Below are 17,031 nucleotides of genomic sequence, written 5' to 3' on the forward strand. Positions count from 1 at the left end.
ACTGCAACGAAGAGTAACCCCCACTCGCCGCAACTAGAGAAACCCTGCATGAAGCAACGAAGCATAGCTCCCACTTGCCGCAACTAGAGAAACCCTGCATGCAGCAACGAAGATCCAGTGCAGCCAAAAAATAAAATAAGTTTATTTAAAAAAAAAAGATATGAGAACCCTAGGAAAAAGAAAACTATGCAAACAAAAAACAAGATGGGGGTAAAATAAAGAAGAAACAAATCCCAGAAAAGATAGAATCTTCCCTAAGATGGGATACATTTTTCTCTAAACTCCTACAAAGAAAAAGAGGTCTGGCACCGGGATTTCCACGGCCTGTCACCTTGCTGGTCTCTCACTCACCTGAACGGGTTTGACAGTGGATTTCATCTTCCATCGTCCATGGTTCTCCTTGACCCACCTTGGACAGTACATTTGGTTTGCTGGCTTGAAAACCTATTCATGGAAAATGATACAAGATTTAGACGCAGTGAATGGCGCATGGGGTCGATGAAAACCACAGAATCCTACCTCTGAGGACAATACGGTTTTCACATTTTGAAGGAAAAACACACCCCTCTGTGAGTCTCCTCTCCTGTCAATCCTTCTACTTCACTTCTGACACCAGATATGTGGGTTTTCCACACATCAAGGAATTCTGCAACACCAATTGACACTGACGGGGTGTCCTCCGATTTAATTCAATTCTGACACGATCTACCTGGTGATAGGGTCAGATAATACAGGTTAGGGGTACACTCCCATAAGACTTCGGCTCCGCTCCTGCATTTCTGGCACCAACTGTAAATTCAGGCTGTTTCCTGGGCTTCTGATCAACCATGAATAGATCAGAAGTTCCCATGACTCCCTTTCTCAGGTTCGATTAATTCACTAGAGCAGCAGACAGAAATCAAGAAGACAGTTTACTTACTAGGTCACCAGTTTATTATAAAAGGATACACAGGGAGCTCAGCTCAGTGCTCTGTGATGACCTATATGTGGTGGGGAAGGGGGGGGAGGTCCAAGAGGGAAGGGATATAGGTATACACAGTGCTGATTCACTTCATTGTACAGCAGAAACTAACACAACATTGTAAAGCAATTCTACTACAATAAAAAAATAAATAAAAATTAAAAACTTAAAAATAAATCAATAAAAAAATAAAAGGATACAACTCAGGAACAGCCAGATGGAAGAGAATACAGTACAAGGCATGTGGGAAAGGCCACAGAGCTTCCATGCTCTCTCTGGGGGCACCCCTCCCCTGGCACCGCCAAGTGGCCACCAATCTGAAAGCTCTCCGAGCCTGCCCCTGTGGGGTTTCATGGAGGCTTCACTATATAGCCATGACGGATTAAATCATGAGGCTTTGAAATATTTCCAGACATTGTCAAATGTCCCCTGGGAACCAAATTGGCCCCAGTTGAGAACCACTGACTTAATGGGGGAGAGAGCTGGAAAATGGTAAATGCACAGAGAAGATGGGTGTGAAAAGAGACCCTCACAGTTGCTGCTGAATTTTTAATTATAAATGACTGATTGTTTAGTAGAAACTCTATATGTTGCAGCAGATATGGAAATTATTCATTATTGTAGTTAAAATGGTACAAGCTGTGGTCATTGTGTTGATCATTTTTAAAGCATTGCTGTTTGCAGTATGCATATATACAGGTATGCAGAGAAGAATCAAACTCCTCTGACCAAGGACTTATTAAACTATGTTCTAATTGTCAAAAAAACAAAAAAACATCGGGCTTTGGTGATTATGATTTAATCTCCAGCCACTTTGTTCTCCCCAGAGGTGGGGTGGAGGCGGGACTGAAAGTTGCAACCCTCTAAATCATGGGTGGTGAGCTCAGCGACCAGCCCGCAATCTTAGGTTATCGAGTGGCTTTCCCAAAATCACCTCATTAACATAAACTCACATGCCGTGGTAAGGGTCCCTTATATTAATAACAAAAGACACCCATTTCTCCTTTACCCTCTTATAACTTAGGAAATTCCATGGATTTTAGGAGCTCTGTGCCAGAATTGGGGATGAAGACCAAATATATATATTTCTTAATATAAATCACAGCATTATACACAGCTACAAAATAACGGCGTTTCTCTCAAGAGAAAGGAGAATATACCCACTTCTCTTGGGCCAGAGACAGGACCGAGAATCTACTGCTTCAGGGAATCACAGACAACCCAAAGCTTTCAGAAGCTGAGAAAGGAAACCCCACTGACTGGGGACCCTCTCAGGGACCCAGGGGAGCCGTCCTCACCCACGGACAGCAGGTTGCTATAGTTCTCCAGCATCACATCCCGATACAGGTCCTTCTGAGGAGGGGCCAGGAGCTGCCACTCCTCCCACGTGAAGTCCACTGCCACATCCTCAAATGTCAGGGTTTCCTGTAATAACAGGGGTGTTTAATGAACTGATCTCTTTTTGATGATATGGAAGAAATGTTAAAGTTTGTCTTCTCATTTCCACTTTATAGGCTAGATCTGTATATCTAGACACATGGAAGAAGCAAAAGCCTAATAAAATACTAGGATTCAACTAACTGTAATTGTGTAGTCAGTCATCCATCCATTTATCATTAGCCATTTCTTTTTTATTTTTTTGGCCGCGTCGCGTGGCTTGCGGGATCTTATTTCCCCAACCAGGGATCGAACCTGCGCTCCCTACAGTAGAAGCACAGAGTCTTAACCACTGGGCCACCAGTGAAGTCCCTCATAGACGTTTCTATAATATGTAGAAGTTAAATCTTCTTGTTAACCTAGAAAACACCACATTCATACATATATATGTATGTATATATATATATGTATGGGACAAACATATATGCCAGTGGAATCGGGATGACTGTGTCTTTAGAGCCAGTCAATCAGAATCTTCTGGGAAGCGACTCAAGAAGCCAGAATTATAAGAAACTAAATGTTTAATAAGCATGTTTAAAGTGTATGAAGAAGAAACTTATTTTTTGATATGTGTACTTTGTTATGATTTCAGCCTTTAAATATATTCTTAAGTCAGTTGTGTAATGAACAAAAATAAATGCAATATATTGATTTTGCCAGGAAATAAACTGCCAGGAATTCCCTGGCAGTCCAGTAGTTAGGACTCCACACTTCCACTGCAGGGGGTACCAGTTCCAACCCTGGTCAGGGAACTAAGATCTGCAAGCCATGTGGTGTGGGGAAAAAAAAGAAAGAAAAGAAAAGAAAACTGTAGATTAAGAATTCAGATTTGGGGACTTCCCTGGTGGCACAGTGGTTAAGAATCTGCCTGTCAATGCAGGGAACACAGGTTCGAGCCCTGGTCCGGGAAGATCCCACATGCTGCGGAGCAGCTAAGCCCGTGTGCCACAACTACTGAGCCTGCACTCTAGAGCCCGCTAGCCACAACTACTGAGCCCACGTGCCACAACTACTGCAGCCCGTGCACCTAGAGCCCGTGCTCCGCAACAGAGAAGCCACCGCAATGAGAAGCCCGCGTGCAGCAACGAAGACCCAACGCAGCCAAAAATAAATACATAAATAAATAAATCAATTAATTAAAAAGAAAGAATTCGGACTCGAACATGGAAATCAAGAGTCAGACATACTGCAAAGCCTGAGAAAACAGTCCCCATAGAACTGCTCTCGCTTCAGACACCGGCTGCAATTTCTGGGGTCCCCTGGATCACCCTCACTTCAGAAGCAGGCTACAAAGACACCCAGGGTCCCCAAGACACCCTTACATGCAATAATTACCTAGAATGACTCAGACAACTAACAAACCCATTCGGGAACCAAGGAAAGAATAAAACAAACCAAAAGTCACCTGGGCCTGGATCATTTTCTTCTGTTTTCTGAAAACAGCTGGCAGCAAGGAGGCTCTGTCGCTGTGTCTTCTGGATCTGCTCTAAATTCTGTTCTGTCTTCAATCAAGCATGTCCCCAGTAATGCTGATACCAAATCCTGTAACTTCTTCCTCCTTCTACTGATTCTTTTGCTCCTGGGGAGTCAGGACCTGTGGTCTGAGGAGAAAATTCAAGCTGAGGGTACATTTCCTCTAGACCCAGATGCTAACGCTGCTCCTGGGCGCTCACCTTAGCCCAATGCCCACAGCACGGCTGAGTGTCCCATTTTTACCCCAGACGACTTTATTCCTCTGGCCAAAAAGCCTAAGATTCTGACTGTGGTGGGGGTATTCCTTTATTCAGTGAAGTTGAAGTGGGGTGACTGTCAGAGGGAATGAGGGAAAAGAGATTCATCCCAGCAGCAGGCCTCAGGAGCAGGAGACTCTCAGGCAGCTCAATTATACAAAAGGGAGCGTATGGGAGGAGAGGCGCTGGGCACTGCTTTCCTTTAAACCGTGCGCGCTCAGGAACCTCCTCAAGCGTTTTTATACACCCTGTGAGTACACACACTTCAGTCGGAAAACCAATGTACTGGGCAAACCAGAAGCATTCTCTTATTAAGCAATGATGATAATACCTTAGGCGGTTTAAGATACATTTTTTAAAAGTACACAATATTGTAAATAAACTGGAAACTGGTAAATAAAGTTGAGATGCTTAAGACCCCTGCCAGAGAAGAGTGTAAAAGTGCTAATCAACGTAAACATTTGACAAAGAAAGCTTCCATGCTGTATGTAATTTCTAGTGTCATGGTGAAAACTGACAATTGTCTCAAAGTACATAATTTCCAACCTAATGGAAGGGGGAAACAGAATGAGAAGAAATTCATTCAAAACAAGGCAAAAAAAGAGAAGAAGGAATAGAGAACTAGTGGGGCAAATACAGTACACTTAGATGACTATTTTAAAACAAAACATACTAAGAATTATATTCAGTATAAATAGAACAAGGAATTTAGTTAATTACGCAAAACCCAAAAACATGCTACTCTAGGTGACATGTATGAAACATAATGATATGGAAAGCTAGAGAATAAAAGGTTAGAAAAAGATAAACCATGGAAAGAGTAACCACAGACACTCTGGTGTATTCTCAGACAAAATGGACCAGAAAGCCCAAAAATTACTACAGAGAAAGAAAAATGCTTACTAGTAAGAGGTTCAATTCAGCACATTATAGAAATTTGCAATTTCTGTGCACCTAATAATATTGCTTTGAAATATATACAGCAAAAATGGACCCAAAAAACCAAGAAGAAATAAACCCAGACTGGATCCAAAAAGGCAAGAAGAAATAAATCCAGACTAACGGTTGAAGACTTAACATGCTTATCCCATTAACTGACAGAACAAATAGGTCACCAACAAACAAAATTTATAAACAAAATCATTTTGAAGAATATAAAAAATATATGATAAGTAGGAATACTGACAGAAATTTTAACAGACTTAAATAAATGGAATGATGAACTATGAATACGATTCAGAAAACCAAGCATTTTAAAGACGTCATGTCAACCCACGCACCTATGGTCAATTAATCTATGACAAAAGAGGCAAGAACATATAATGGAACAAAGACAGTCTTTCAATAAGTGGTGCTGGGAAAACTAGATACTACATGTAGAAGAATGAAATTAGAACATTCTCTAACACCATACACAAAAATGAACTCAAAATGGATCAAAGACCTAAATGTAAGACCGGACACTATAAAACTCTTAGAGGAAAATACAGGCAGCACACTCTGTCATAAATTGCAGCAATATATTTTTTGATCCACCTCCTAGAGTAATGAAAATAAAAACAAAAATAAACAAATGGGACCTAGTAAGACTTAAAAGTGTCTGCACAGCAAAGGAAGCCATAATCAAAAAGAAAAGACAATCCACAGAATGGGAGAAAATATTTGCAAACCAAGTGACCAACAAGGGATTAATCTCCAAAATACACAAACAGCTCGTGCAGCTCTATGTCAAAAAAAAAAAAACCCAAACAACATAATCAAAAAATGGGCAGGGGCTTCCCTGGTGGCACAGTGGTTGAGAGTCCGTCTGCCGATGCAGGGGACATGGGTTTGTGCCCTGGTCCAGGAAGATCTCACATGCCACAGAGTGGCTAGGCCCGTGAGCCATGGCCGCTGACCCTGCGCGTCCAGAGCCTGTGCTCCACAACGGGAGAGGCCACAACAGTGAGAGGCCCGCGTACCACAAAAAAAAAAAAAAAAAAAGGGCAGAATGGGACTTCCCTGGTGGTGCAGTGGTTAAGAATCCACCTGCCAGTTTAGGGGACACAGGTTTGATCCCTGATCTGGGAAGATCCCACGTGCTGTGGAGCAACTAAGCCCGTGCACCAGAACTACTAAGCCTGCACTCTAGAGCCCGTGAGCCACAACTACTGAGTCTGTGTGCCACAACTACTGAAGCCCATGCACCTAGACCTGTGCTCCACAAGAAGAGAAGCCACCGCAGTGAGAAGCCCGTGCACCACAACAAAGAGTAGCCACTGCTCACTGCTCCGCTCACTGCAACCAGAGAAAGCCTGTGTGCAGGAATGAAGACCCAATGCGACAAAAAATAAATAAATAAATAAATTAGTTTTTTTAAAAAATCAATGTATTTTAAAAAAATGGGCAGAAGATCTAAATAGAGATTTCTCCAAAGAAGACATACAGATGGCCAAAAAGCACATGAAAAGATGCACAACATCACTAGTTATCAGAGAAATGCAAATCAAAACTACTATGAGGTATCACCTCACACTGGTCGGAATGGCCATCATCAAAAATTCTACAAACAATAAAAGCTGGAGAGGGTGTGGTGAAAAGGGAACCCTCCTACACTGTTGGTGGTAATGTAAATTGGTACAACCACTATGGAGAACAACAGTATGTTCTCTTTTTAGATCTTTTTAAGGGAACAACCATGTGACCCAGCAATCCCACTCCTGGGCATATATCCAGAAAAAACCATAATACAAAAAGATACACGCACCCCAATGTTCATTGCAGCACTATTTACAATAGCCAAGACATGGAAGCAACCCAAATGTCCATTGACAGTGGCACGCATAAAGATGTGGTACATAGATACAATGGAATAGTACTAAGCCATGAAAAAGAAGGAAATAATGCCATTTGCAGCGACATGGATGGACTTAGAGATTATCATACTAAGTGAAGTAAGGCAGACAGAGAAAGACAAATACGATATTATATCACTCATGTGGAATCTAATTTTTAAAAAACGATACAAATGAACTTATTTGCAAAACAGAAACACACTCACAGATTTTGAAAACAAATTTATGGTTACCAAACGAGAAACGTAGAGGGGAGGGATAAATTAGGAACTTGGGATTAACATACACACGCTACTATATATAAAATAGATAACCAACAAGGACCTACTGCATAGCACAGGGAACTCAACTCAGTATTCTGTGATAATCTATATGGGAAAAGAATCTGAAAAAGGATGAATATATGTATATGTATAACTGAATCACTTTGTTGTACCCCTGAAACTAATACAACATTGTAAATCAACTGTACTCCAATAAAACTTTTTAAAAAATAAAAAATAAAAATGTCATGTTTCCCATATATATATATAAATCCAATGAAACCTCAATCAAAATCCTAAGCTGATAACTATATCCATCTATCAATTATGAGGACTTAAAATTACTCTAGTTATGACAGTACAATATTAGTACAATGATAGACAAATGGAACAAAATCAAATGCTTATAAACAGAGATGCATATATAGAGACTAGATAACAAAAGTAGCATTACAGAGAAGAGGATAAGGATGTCTCTTTTTAAAAATGGTGCTGGGGGGCCTTCCCTGGTAGCGCAGTGGTTGGGAGTCCGCCTGCCGATGCAGGGGACGCGGATTCATGCCCCGGTCCGGGAGGATCCCGCGTGCCGCGGAGCGGCTGGGCCCGTGAGCCATGGCTGCTGAGCCTGCGTGTCCGGAGCCTGTGCTCCGCAACGGGAGAGGCCACAGCAGTGGGAGGCCCGCAAACCCAAAAAAAAAAATGGTGCTGGGACAATCAGATATTCATGCTGGGGGTTGGGGGATTCAGAGAACGATGGTGAACCCCATCTCACAATATACACAAAAATCATTTGGGGGGAGAACTGTCAATTTCAGTGGGAGAGGCAAATTAATAAGAACCTTTAGGGGATAATATAGGAGAATCTCTCAATCATATTAGGGTATGGAAAGATATTTTAAACAAGCTATATATGAAGCACACCATAGGGACTTCCCTGGTGGTCCACTGGCTAAGACTCCGCACTCCCAATGCAGGGGGCCCGGGTTTGATCCCTGGTCAGGGAACTAGATCCTACATGCCGCAACTAAGACCCGGAGCAGCTAAATAAGTAAATAATTTTTTTTTTTTTTAAAAAGAGTTCTCGGGGGCTCCCCTGGTGGCGCAGTGGTTGAGAGTCCGCCTGCCGATGCAGGGGACACGGGCTCATGCCCCGGTCCGGGAAGATCCCACATGCCGCGGAGCGGCTGGGCCCGTGAGCCATGGCCACTGAGCCTGCGCGTCCGGAGCCTGTGCTCCGCAACGGGAGAGGCCACACAGTGAGAGGCCCGCGTACCGCAAAAACAAAAAACAAAAACAAGAGTTCTTGGGATTCCCTGGTGGCGCAGTTGTTGAGAGTCCGCCTGCCGATGCAGGAGACACGGGTTCGTGCCCCGGTCCGGGAGGATCCCACATGCCGCGGAGCGGTTGGGCCCGTGAGCCATGGCCGATGAGCCTGTGCGTCCAGAGCCTGTGCTCCGCAACGGGAGAGGCCACAGCAGTGAGAGGCCCGCGTACCGCAAAAAAAAAAAAAAAAAAAAAAAAAAGGAGTTCTCATTCAAAAAAAAAAAAAAAATGAAGGACACCATAATGCAAATTATATATTCCTTCCGCTGGAGGAACTGGATAGTCACTTTGGAAAACATTTTGGCATCATCCATTTAGGCTGAAGTTATACACATCCTAAGACAGAAATCTCACTCTGAGTCTACATCTAAGTTATACATCTATCCCCCACTAAAGTAAGGACACATTTGAACCAGAAGATATGTACAAGAATTTTCACAGCAACATTATTCATAACAACCCAATCTGCAAGCATTACAAGTTTAATTAATAGTAGAAAAAACTGACATATATTCAAACTATGGAATGCTATTAAAAAACAACCTTTACCCTGCTTGCAAGCTAAGAATACTTTCTACATTTTCAAAGAACTGTAAAACAAAACCAAAAAGCAACGTGAGAGACCTTCTGTGTCCTGCAACTCCTAAAATGTTTACTGTATAGATATTCATACAATATGTTTGCCTGACCCTTGTTACAGAGGGAAAAAAAAAAACCAAACAAAAGCAAAAAACAAAACAAAACAAAACCACAAAAAATCCTCTGTGCAAAAGCATGAATAATTCTTTAAAATATTGAGTAAAAGAAGACTGACAGTTAAAAAAATCTGTATAGTAACACTGACATGTAGTTAAAAATAGGCACAACTAAATAAAATATAATGATTCGGAATGATTAATTTTTTATATGATACAACTATAAAGAAAAGACTTAAACTGCTTGGTATCTCAAACCGGATGGTAATTACCTTTGAGTATGAAGATGTAATATAATTGCGAAGTGGCTCACAGAACACCACTGGGGTGCTGGCAGTGTTCTGTTTCTCAAGCTGGGCAATAATTTTATACTGATTAACTTGTAGATCTTTTAAATTAACAAATAAGTGAGGACTTCCCTGGTGGTGCAGTGGTTAAGATTCTGTGCTCCCAATGCAGGGGGCCTGGGTTCCATCCCTGTTCAGGGAACTAGATCCTACACGGATGCTGCAACTAAGAGTTTGCATGCCACAACTAAGGAGCCAGCGAGTTGCAACTAAGGAGCTGGTGAGCCGCAACTAAGGAGCCCACATGCCACAACTAAGGAGCCCGTGAGCCACAACTAACGAGCGCACCTGCTGCAACTAAGACCCAGTGCAACCAAAATAAATATTAAAAAATATATAAATGGAAGAGTTGAAAAAGCCTGTTCTTTACAGAGAGAACAGACTTGTGGTTGCCCTAGAAGAGGGGAACTAGAAGAGGGATGGATTGGGAGTTTGGAATTAGCAAATGCAAACTATTATACATAGAATGAATAAACAACAAGATGCTGCTGTATAGCACAGGGGACTATATTCAATATCCTGTGATAAACCATAATGGAAAAGAATATGAAAAAGAATGTATATATATGTATCACTGAATCACTTTGCTGTACAGCAGAAATTAACACAACATTGTAAATCAATTATACTTCAATAAAATAAACTTTTTGAAAAAGCCTGTTCTTTAAAAAGACCAACAACACATATCCATTTGTAGTGAGATAGAAAGAAACCTGGTGCAAATAAAAAAATATAAGGAATTAATAGGGGACATAACTGAGATAAAATAGACATTTTTTTTTTGCCCTGAAAGAATACAATGAATATTTTTATTTCATTAAATTTGAAATCCTGGATGAACTCATAATTTTATGATCCTTCCATCCTGGAAACATGTTAACTGCAGACCATCTAGCAGGTGAATTTTAGGGCAGGGAACAGGAAGGACACAGATGTCCACTACCACCCCATTCACTTTCCTCCTTTGTACTGGAGAGTAGAGACAATGCATTGAGATAAGAATGAATTATAAACATTAGAAACTGGACAGAAAATTAAGGTTATATTCAGACAACATCATCATCGACGTGGAAAAAGAGACACAAGGAATTACTTATGTAAAAGACAAAACGTTCCCCCCATAAATCCCAAGCAGATTTTCACATATACTGCTGGCCAGAACTGCACTATATACTTAAGCTCATTTCATACTAATTGATCACTAGAAACGGGAACTGAAACCACCATGATTAACTAAGACCAACCAGTACTGGCATATGGGTCACCCTACCAGAAGGATGGATAACTAAAAACAGAGATTCTATTAGCAAAGAAGGAGGGAATGTTTGTCAGGCAAAAAAGCAACAGTGTCCACTGCTATATATTAAGTGGCGAGTGCAGGCGTTGGCAAACATTTTCTACAAAGTGATAGATACTATATATGTCTACTTTGAAGGTTAAGCTCTGTCACAACGTTTCAATTCTGCCTTCTCATTGCGAAAGCAGCCATAGACGATACGTAACAGACGGGTGTGGCTGGATTAGTCCCTCGATCTGCAGTTACTCATCCCCCTGGATAAAAGCCTAAAAAGCAGAAGGTTTCGAACTCCTGTCCTGGGCTGCACCACCTTCCTTCCCAGCGGTGGAGGCTGGAACCTCAACGAAACCACCAGCCAGGCGTCCAGAGCTTCAGCCCTCACAGCCTCTTTGTACCACAGACACTACACACTTCTTAATTAATCCGAAACCTGGACCAGACATCCCCACATGATGCCCGTCCACCCTGGCCTCAAATCACTGAGCCCCATATTAATTCCCAAACCTGAAGCTGTTACCATCGTAAATACCACCTGCATCCTTTACAGAATGATCCGCAAAGACCCCATACCTTGCCAGTCAGGACACGGTCGCTGATCTCTACAGATTCTTAACCGTTTTAACGACTCCCCACCAAAGTACCCCAACCACAGATAGACGTGCCAGACTCCGCTGGTTCCTCCCAAATACCTCCACCTTGGCGTTTCCCACCAGACCCTCCAATAATTCCGTGAGTCCACACTACACCATTTGCACCCTGTAGGAGTCACGTCACGCTGTCATAGACACACCTCTCATGAGAAAACACACACACACACACGCACACACACACACACACACACACACACACAACTTCAAGGGACAAATGCACACACTGACCCGATTTTCCCCAGCCCACAAGGAGAGTCTAAACGTAACCTTCCGCGAACCGCTTCTACTTCTGGACCCGTCGCCCAGATTTTTCGCCTGCCTACGGCGGCCGAAGACGGTCTGAGGCGTTTCAAGAAAGGCGGATGAGCGATTCCGGTATTTCCCAGAGAGGCAATATGTCCGCGCCCAGTTCTCCGCGGCCCCACGGGGCGGCCATGTTGGGACACCTGACGTACAGAAGGCCAAGGGGCGGGTTTGGGGCCGGGAGCCCTGGATGGTCCGGGAGGTGAGAAGCCACCGACGATATCTCATTTCCTGGCACTTCGACTCTTCAGAAAATTCGCAGATTTTCAGAGACTCGAGGTCTGCGAGGCAAATATGGAGCTACCTAAACTGCGTTCGACGGACTGGGCAGGAAAGTAATATTGCCGCGGCCTTTAGTTTACACCTTGTATTAAAAAAGTAGGGGGAGGGGTTTCCAAATGGACCAAGAGTTCCGCTGTCGGTATAGCAGCAGAGAACGAATTCCCGGAAAGAGAAACGGCAATACATCCAGTAATCGGACACCCCCAGAAAGCTTTGGAGGAACATTTCTTGCAGGAAGTGGCTTTTAGGACAGAATACGATTTCGAGAAACCGGCACAGTATGGCACAGGCCATCAGGTCCAGAAGAAACGAGCTGCTGGGATGAAGCCTAAATTTTGACTGGGATTAGAGCCTCGGGGAAAGGCCACTAAAAATGAGGCCAGTAAAGGTCTGGAGCCAATGAAAAAGGCACAACCACAATTGAGAGTCCAAAAGTGTTAAGATCAATAGCTATTTGGTCAAGACACTAAGATACTTCCATGGGGGTAAGTCTTCTCAACAAAAGAGGCTGGGATAATTGTATACCTATTTGCAGAAAAATAACTTAAGACCCATAACTCTAAGCATACACAAAAGTTAACTGGAAATAGATCACAGACCTAAATATAAGAGGTAAAAGTATGAAACTTAGGAGACAATCTCCATGAACCTAAGTTTAAGTTAGCCAAAGAGTTCTGCAGCAAGACAATAAAGGTTGAGACATAAAAGAAAAAATAATAAATTGGACTTAATTAAAATGAAAAACTTTTGTATTTTTAAGCACAACTTTCAGAAAAGTAATGAGTGGAGCCAGAGATTGGGAGAAAATATTGACACATTTAACATGTGATAAAAGGACTTATATTCAGAATAGAGTTCTCAAAACTCAACAAATCAACTATCCAGTTACTTTTCTTTTTATATAGAATTTTATCTTATTTTAATTTTAATTGGAGTATAGTTGCTTTACAGTATCGTGTTTACACTGTACAACAAGGTGAATCAGCTATATGTATACATATATCCCCTGTTTTTTGGATTTCCTTCTCATTTTGGTCACCACAGAGCATTGAGTAGAGTTCCCTATGCTATACGGTAGATTCTCATTATACCCAGTTTACTTTTTGGGGTTACGAAAATTTCTAAATATTGGATCATGGTGATGCACAACTCTATAAACTTGCTAAATGTCATTGTATTATATACCCTTACTACTGGTAAGTGTTATATGTAAATTACGACCATAAAGCTGTTAAAATGAATTGCTGTTCTATACTACAAAATTTATAGGGTATGAATATTTTTTAAAACACAACAACTAAAATTGCAAAATTATAAGCTACCTGGATTAAAAATAAATGGAGATATCTGGGACATACAAGAAAAACAGTACAACAAATCTTGGAGTGATAATGTAAGAATCTGGATAATGAGAGGATCATAATATAAACTGAACATAACTGAATCAGTTACATTTTTCAAGTATACCCATTTTAATGCATAACTTTTATATGTGACTCCAGTTACCATCCTATTATACTATTACAGCCATATTATTACACCTGTGATATTATTACAGCCACGTAATATTAATTATATATATACAAGAACATTTTATAATATGGAAATGTTTATAATAAGAGATTAAGTGATGAAACTAGATCAAACCTTTTTTTTTTTTTAAATTTACTGGCTGGGGTGCTAGTTCCTGGACCAGGGAGCAAACCCAAAACCCCTGTATTGGAAGGACAAAGTCTTAACCACTGGACTGCAAGGGAAGTCCCTAGATCAAACCTATTTTTTACAGCTTTATTGAGATATAATTGATATAGATTTTACCTATTTTATTTTTTAAATATTTATTTTCTTTAATTTTTTTTTTCGGGGGGGGTGAATCGGGTCTTAGCTGTGCCACGCGGAATCTTTGTTGAGGCACGCGGGACATTTTGTTGTGGCGCACAGGCTTCTCTCTAGTTGTGGCATGTGGGTTTTCTCTCTCTAGTTGTGGCACGCGGGCTTAGTTGCCCCGTGGCATGTGGGATCTTAGTTCCCCTACCAGGAATTGAACACATGTCCCCTGCATTGGAAGGTGGATTCTTTACCACTGGACCACCAAGGAAGTCCTGATTATACCTATTTTAAATAAACTTTTATTTGGAGAAAATATTAGATTTTCACAAAAGTCACAAAGTACTACAAAGAGTGCACATATACCTTCATTTGACTTCCTCTCATGTGAATATTTTATATAACCATGGTACATTTGTCAAATTGAGATATTAACATTGGTATGACACAACTAAATTACAGATTCTATTTGGATTTCACAAAGTTTTCCACTACTGTTCTTTTTCTATCTCAGGATTCAAACCAGGGAAGAATACTGCATTTAGAAATCAGGTTTCTTTGAATTCTTCTGCTCCATGACCATTCCTCGGTCTTTTCTTTTTCATGTCCTCAATTATTTTGAGGAATGCTGGTCAGGTGTTTTTTTTTTTTTTTTTTTTTTGGCTGCGTTGGGTCTTCATTGGTGTGCGTGGGCTTTCTCTAGTTATGGCGAGCGGGGGCTACTCTTGGTTGCGGGGGGCAGGCTTCTTATTGTGGTGGCTTCTCTTATTGCGGAGCACAGGCTCTAGGCACGTGGGCTTCAGTAGTTGCAGCACACTGACTCAGTAGTTGTGGCACGCAGGCTTTTTTAGAAGATGTGGCACGTGGGCTCAGTAGTTGTGGCTCGTGAGCTCAGTAGTTGTGGCTCACGGGCTCTAGAGCGCAGGCTCAGTAGTTGTGGCGCACGGGCTTAGTTGCTTCGTGGCATGTGGGGTCTTCCTGGACCAGGGATTGAACCCGTGTCCCCTGCATTGGCAGGCAGATTCCCAACCACTGAGCCACCAGGGAAGTCCCAGGTATTTGTATATTGACCTTCTCTTCCTCATTAAACAGGGGTTATGCATTTTGGAAAAGACACCTCTGAATTGAAGTCCCTTTCTAATATCATATCTAGGGGTATAGAAAATCAAAGTGACAAAATTGTTCTACTGGAAAAGGTAATATTTGCCAGGTATCTCCACTGAAAATAGCAAAACAATTTCTGACCAAAAAGAACCATCATATAGAGCTAATATCAACAGATTTCAAGACTTATAGACCTTTAATAGTATTGGTGAAAGGACAAATACATAGATCAATGGAACAGAACAGAGATCCCAGAAAAAGACCCACATACGTCAAGTATATTCAAGTGTTTGATGGAGGTACAAAGGTTATTCAAAGGAGAAAGATAGACTTTTCAGGGACTTCCCTGGTGGTCCAGTGCTTAAGAACCCACCTTCCAATGCAGCAGACGTGGGTTTGATCCCTGGTTGGGGAACTAAGATACCACATGCCATGGGGCAACTAAGCCCACACGCCTCAACTAGAGAGCCTGCGTGCTGCAAACTACAGAGCGTACATGCTCTGAAGCCCGTGCCCACAACAAAGAGTCCACACGCCACAACCAATACCTGACTCAGCCAAAAATAAATTTAAAAATAGACTTTTCAACAAATGTTGCTGGAACACTTAGTGGTCCATTGGCAAAAAAGAAAAGAAGGATCTCAAAAGTATCTCAACCCTTTCATCCCATAAGTCCTATACTGGTAAAGGACTGATACCCAGAACATAGAAAGAATCCTTAAAAGTCAAAAATAAGGGACTTCCCTGGTAGCGCAGTGGTTAAGCGTCTGCCTGCCAATGCAGGGACATGGGTTTGAGCCCTTGTCCGGGAAGATCCCACATGCTGCGGAGCAACTAAGTCCATGCTCCACAACTACCGAGCCTGTGCTCTAAGAGCCCATGAGCCACAAATCCTGAGCCCACGTGCCACAACTCCTGAAACCTGCACTCCTAGAGCCCATGCCCCACAACGAGAAATGCCACTGCAATGAGAAGCCCACACACCGCAACGAAGAGTAGCCCCTGCTCATCTCAACTAGAGAAAGCCTGCGCGCAGCAACGAAGACCCAACCCAGCCAAAAATAAATTAAAAATAAATAAATATATTTTTAAAAAGTCAACAATAAGAAACCCCAATTTTAAAAATGGGCAAAGACTTTGAACAGACACTTGATCAAAGATAACAGATGGCAAACAAACATATGAAAAAATGGTCTACATCATTTGTTATTAGGGAGATGCAAATTAAAACAGTTATATGAGGGCTTCCCTGGTGGTGCAGTGGTTGAGAGTCCGCCTGCCAATGCAGGGTACACGGGTTCGTGCCCCGGTCTGGGAAGATCCCACATGCCGCGGAGCAGCTAGGCCTGTGAGCCATGGCCGCTGAGCCTGCGCGTCCAGAGCCTGTGCTCTGCAACGGGAGAGGCCACAACAGTGAGAGGCCTGCGTACCGCAAAAAACAAAACGAAACAAACAAAAAAACAGCTATATGATACAAGTACCCAACTATCAGACTTGCTGAAATTCAAAAAACTGAAAATATGAAATACTGGTTATAAGATGAAATAACGTGAACTTTTATTATTTGCAAGACACAATGCAAAAAATACAGCCTAGAAGATAGCGAGATTCTTGAATGTATGTTTATACAGATGATCCCAAGTTTTAGAACAGTAGTCTGAAAAAATTTTTTTTCAATGAAATGGCTCTCATTGAGGAGTAGAATTCAGGAAAATGGTTGTTCTTACTTGTGTCAAAGAAATCTGAAAGGAAATGCCCAAGAGTAACTTTTGCAGTAAAATGAACAAATATCCTGTCTTTATTCCTATACACACCACTTGACCACGGTGCATTATTCTGATTTTTGTGGGGACAATGAGAAGAGTGTATGTAGGAGACAAATTTTTAACAGGAACCTTGGGGAAGGATCCAAAGGTTGAGCCTCTAAACACCCACTAGCCTGGGACTATGGGTCTCAAAACTTCCCGACTCCTGTGCT

At 41.8% G+C, this 17,031-nt stretch overlaps 2 protein-coding genes across 5 annotated transcripts in view; both read right to left on the reverse strand.

Moving 5' to 3' along the window:
• The window catches only part of LOC132509782 (zinc finger protein 350-like), a 59,486-nt gene that overhangs the window by 20,482 nt on the left and 21,973 nt on the right, over positions 1–17,031 (reverse strand). The gene's annotated exons all lie outside the window — the stretch shown is intronic.
• Positions 1–17,031, reverse strand: part of ZNF350 (zinc finger protein 350) — a 40,099-nt gene that overhangs the window by 6,664 nt on the left and 16,404 nt on the right. For 2 of the 4 annotated variants that reach the window (XM_060131230.1, XM_060131227.1), the window contains exons 3-5: positions 3,804–3,992; positions 2,260–2,386; positions 352–444 (exon numbers count right to left, since the gene is read on the reverse strand). In XM_060131230.1, coding sequence (XP_059987213.1) covers positions 352–444; positions 2,260–2,386; positions 3,804–3,818 — 235 coding nt within the window. In that variant the 5' untranslated portion in view covers positions 3,819–3,992. Of the gene's footprint in view, positions 1–351; positions 445–2,259; positions 2,387–3,803; positions 3,993–4,071; positions 4,424–11,765; positions 11,890–17,031 lie in introns of those variants that run through there. The other 2 variants (XM_060131228.1, XM_060131229.1) reach the window with 2 other exon arrangements.

The sequence above is a fragment of the Lagenorhynchus albirostris genome, chromosome 19, assembly GCF_949774975.1.
Source record: "Lagenorhynchus albirostris chromosome 19, mLagAlb1.1, whole genome shotgun sequence".
NCBI lineage: Eukaryota > Metazoa > Chordata > Mammalia > Artiodactyla > Delphinidae > Lagenorhynchus > Lagenorhynchus albirostris.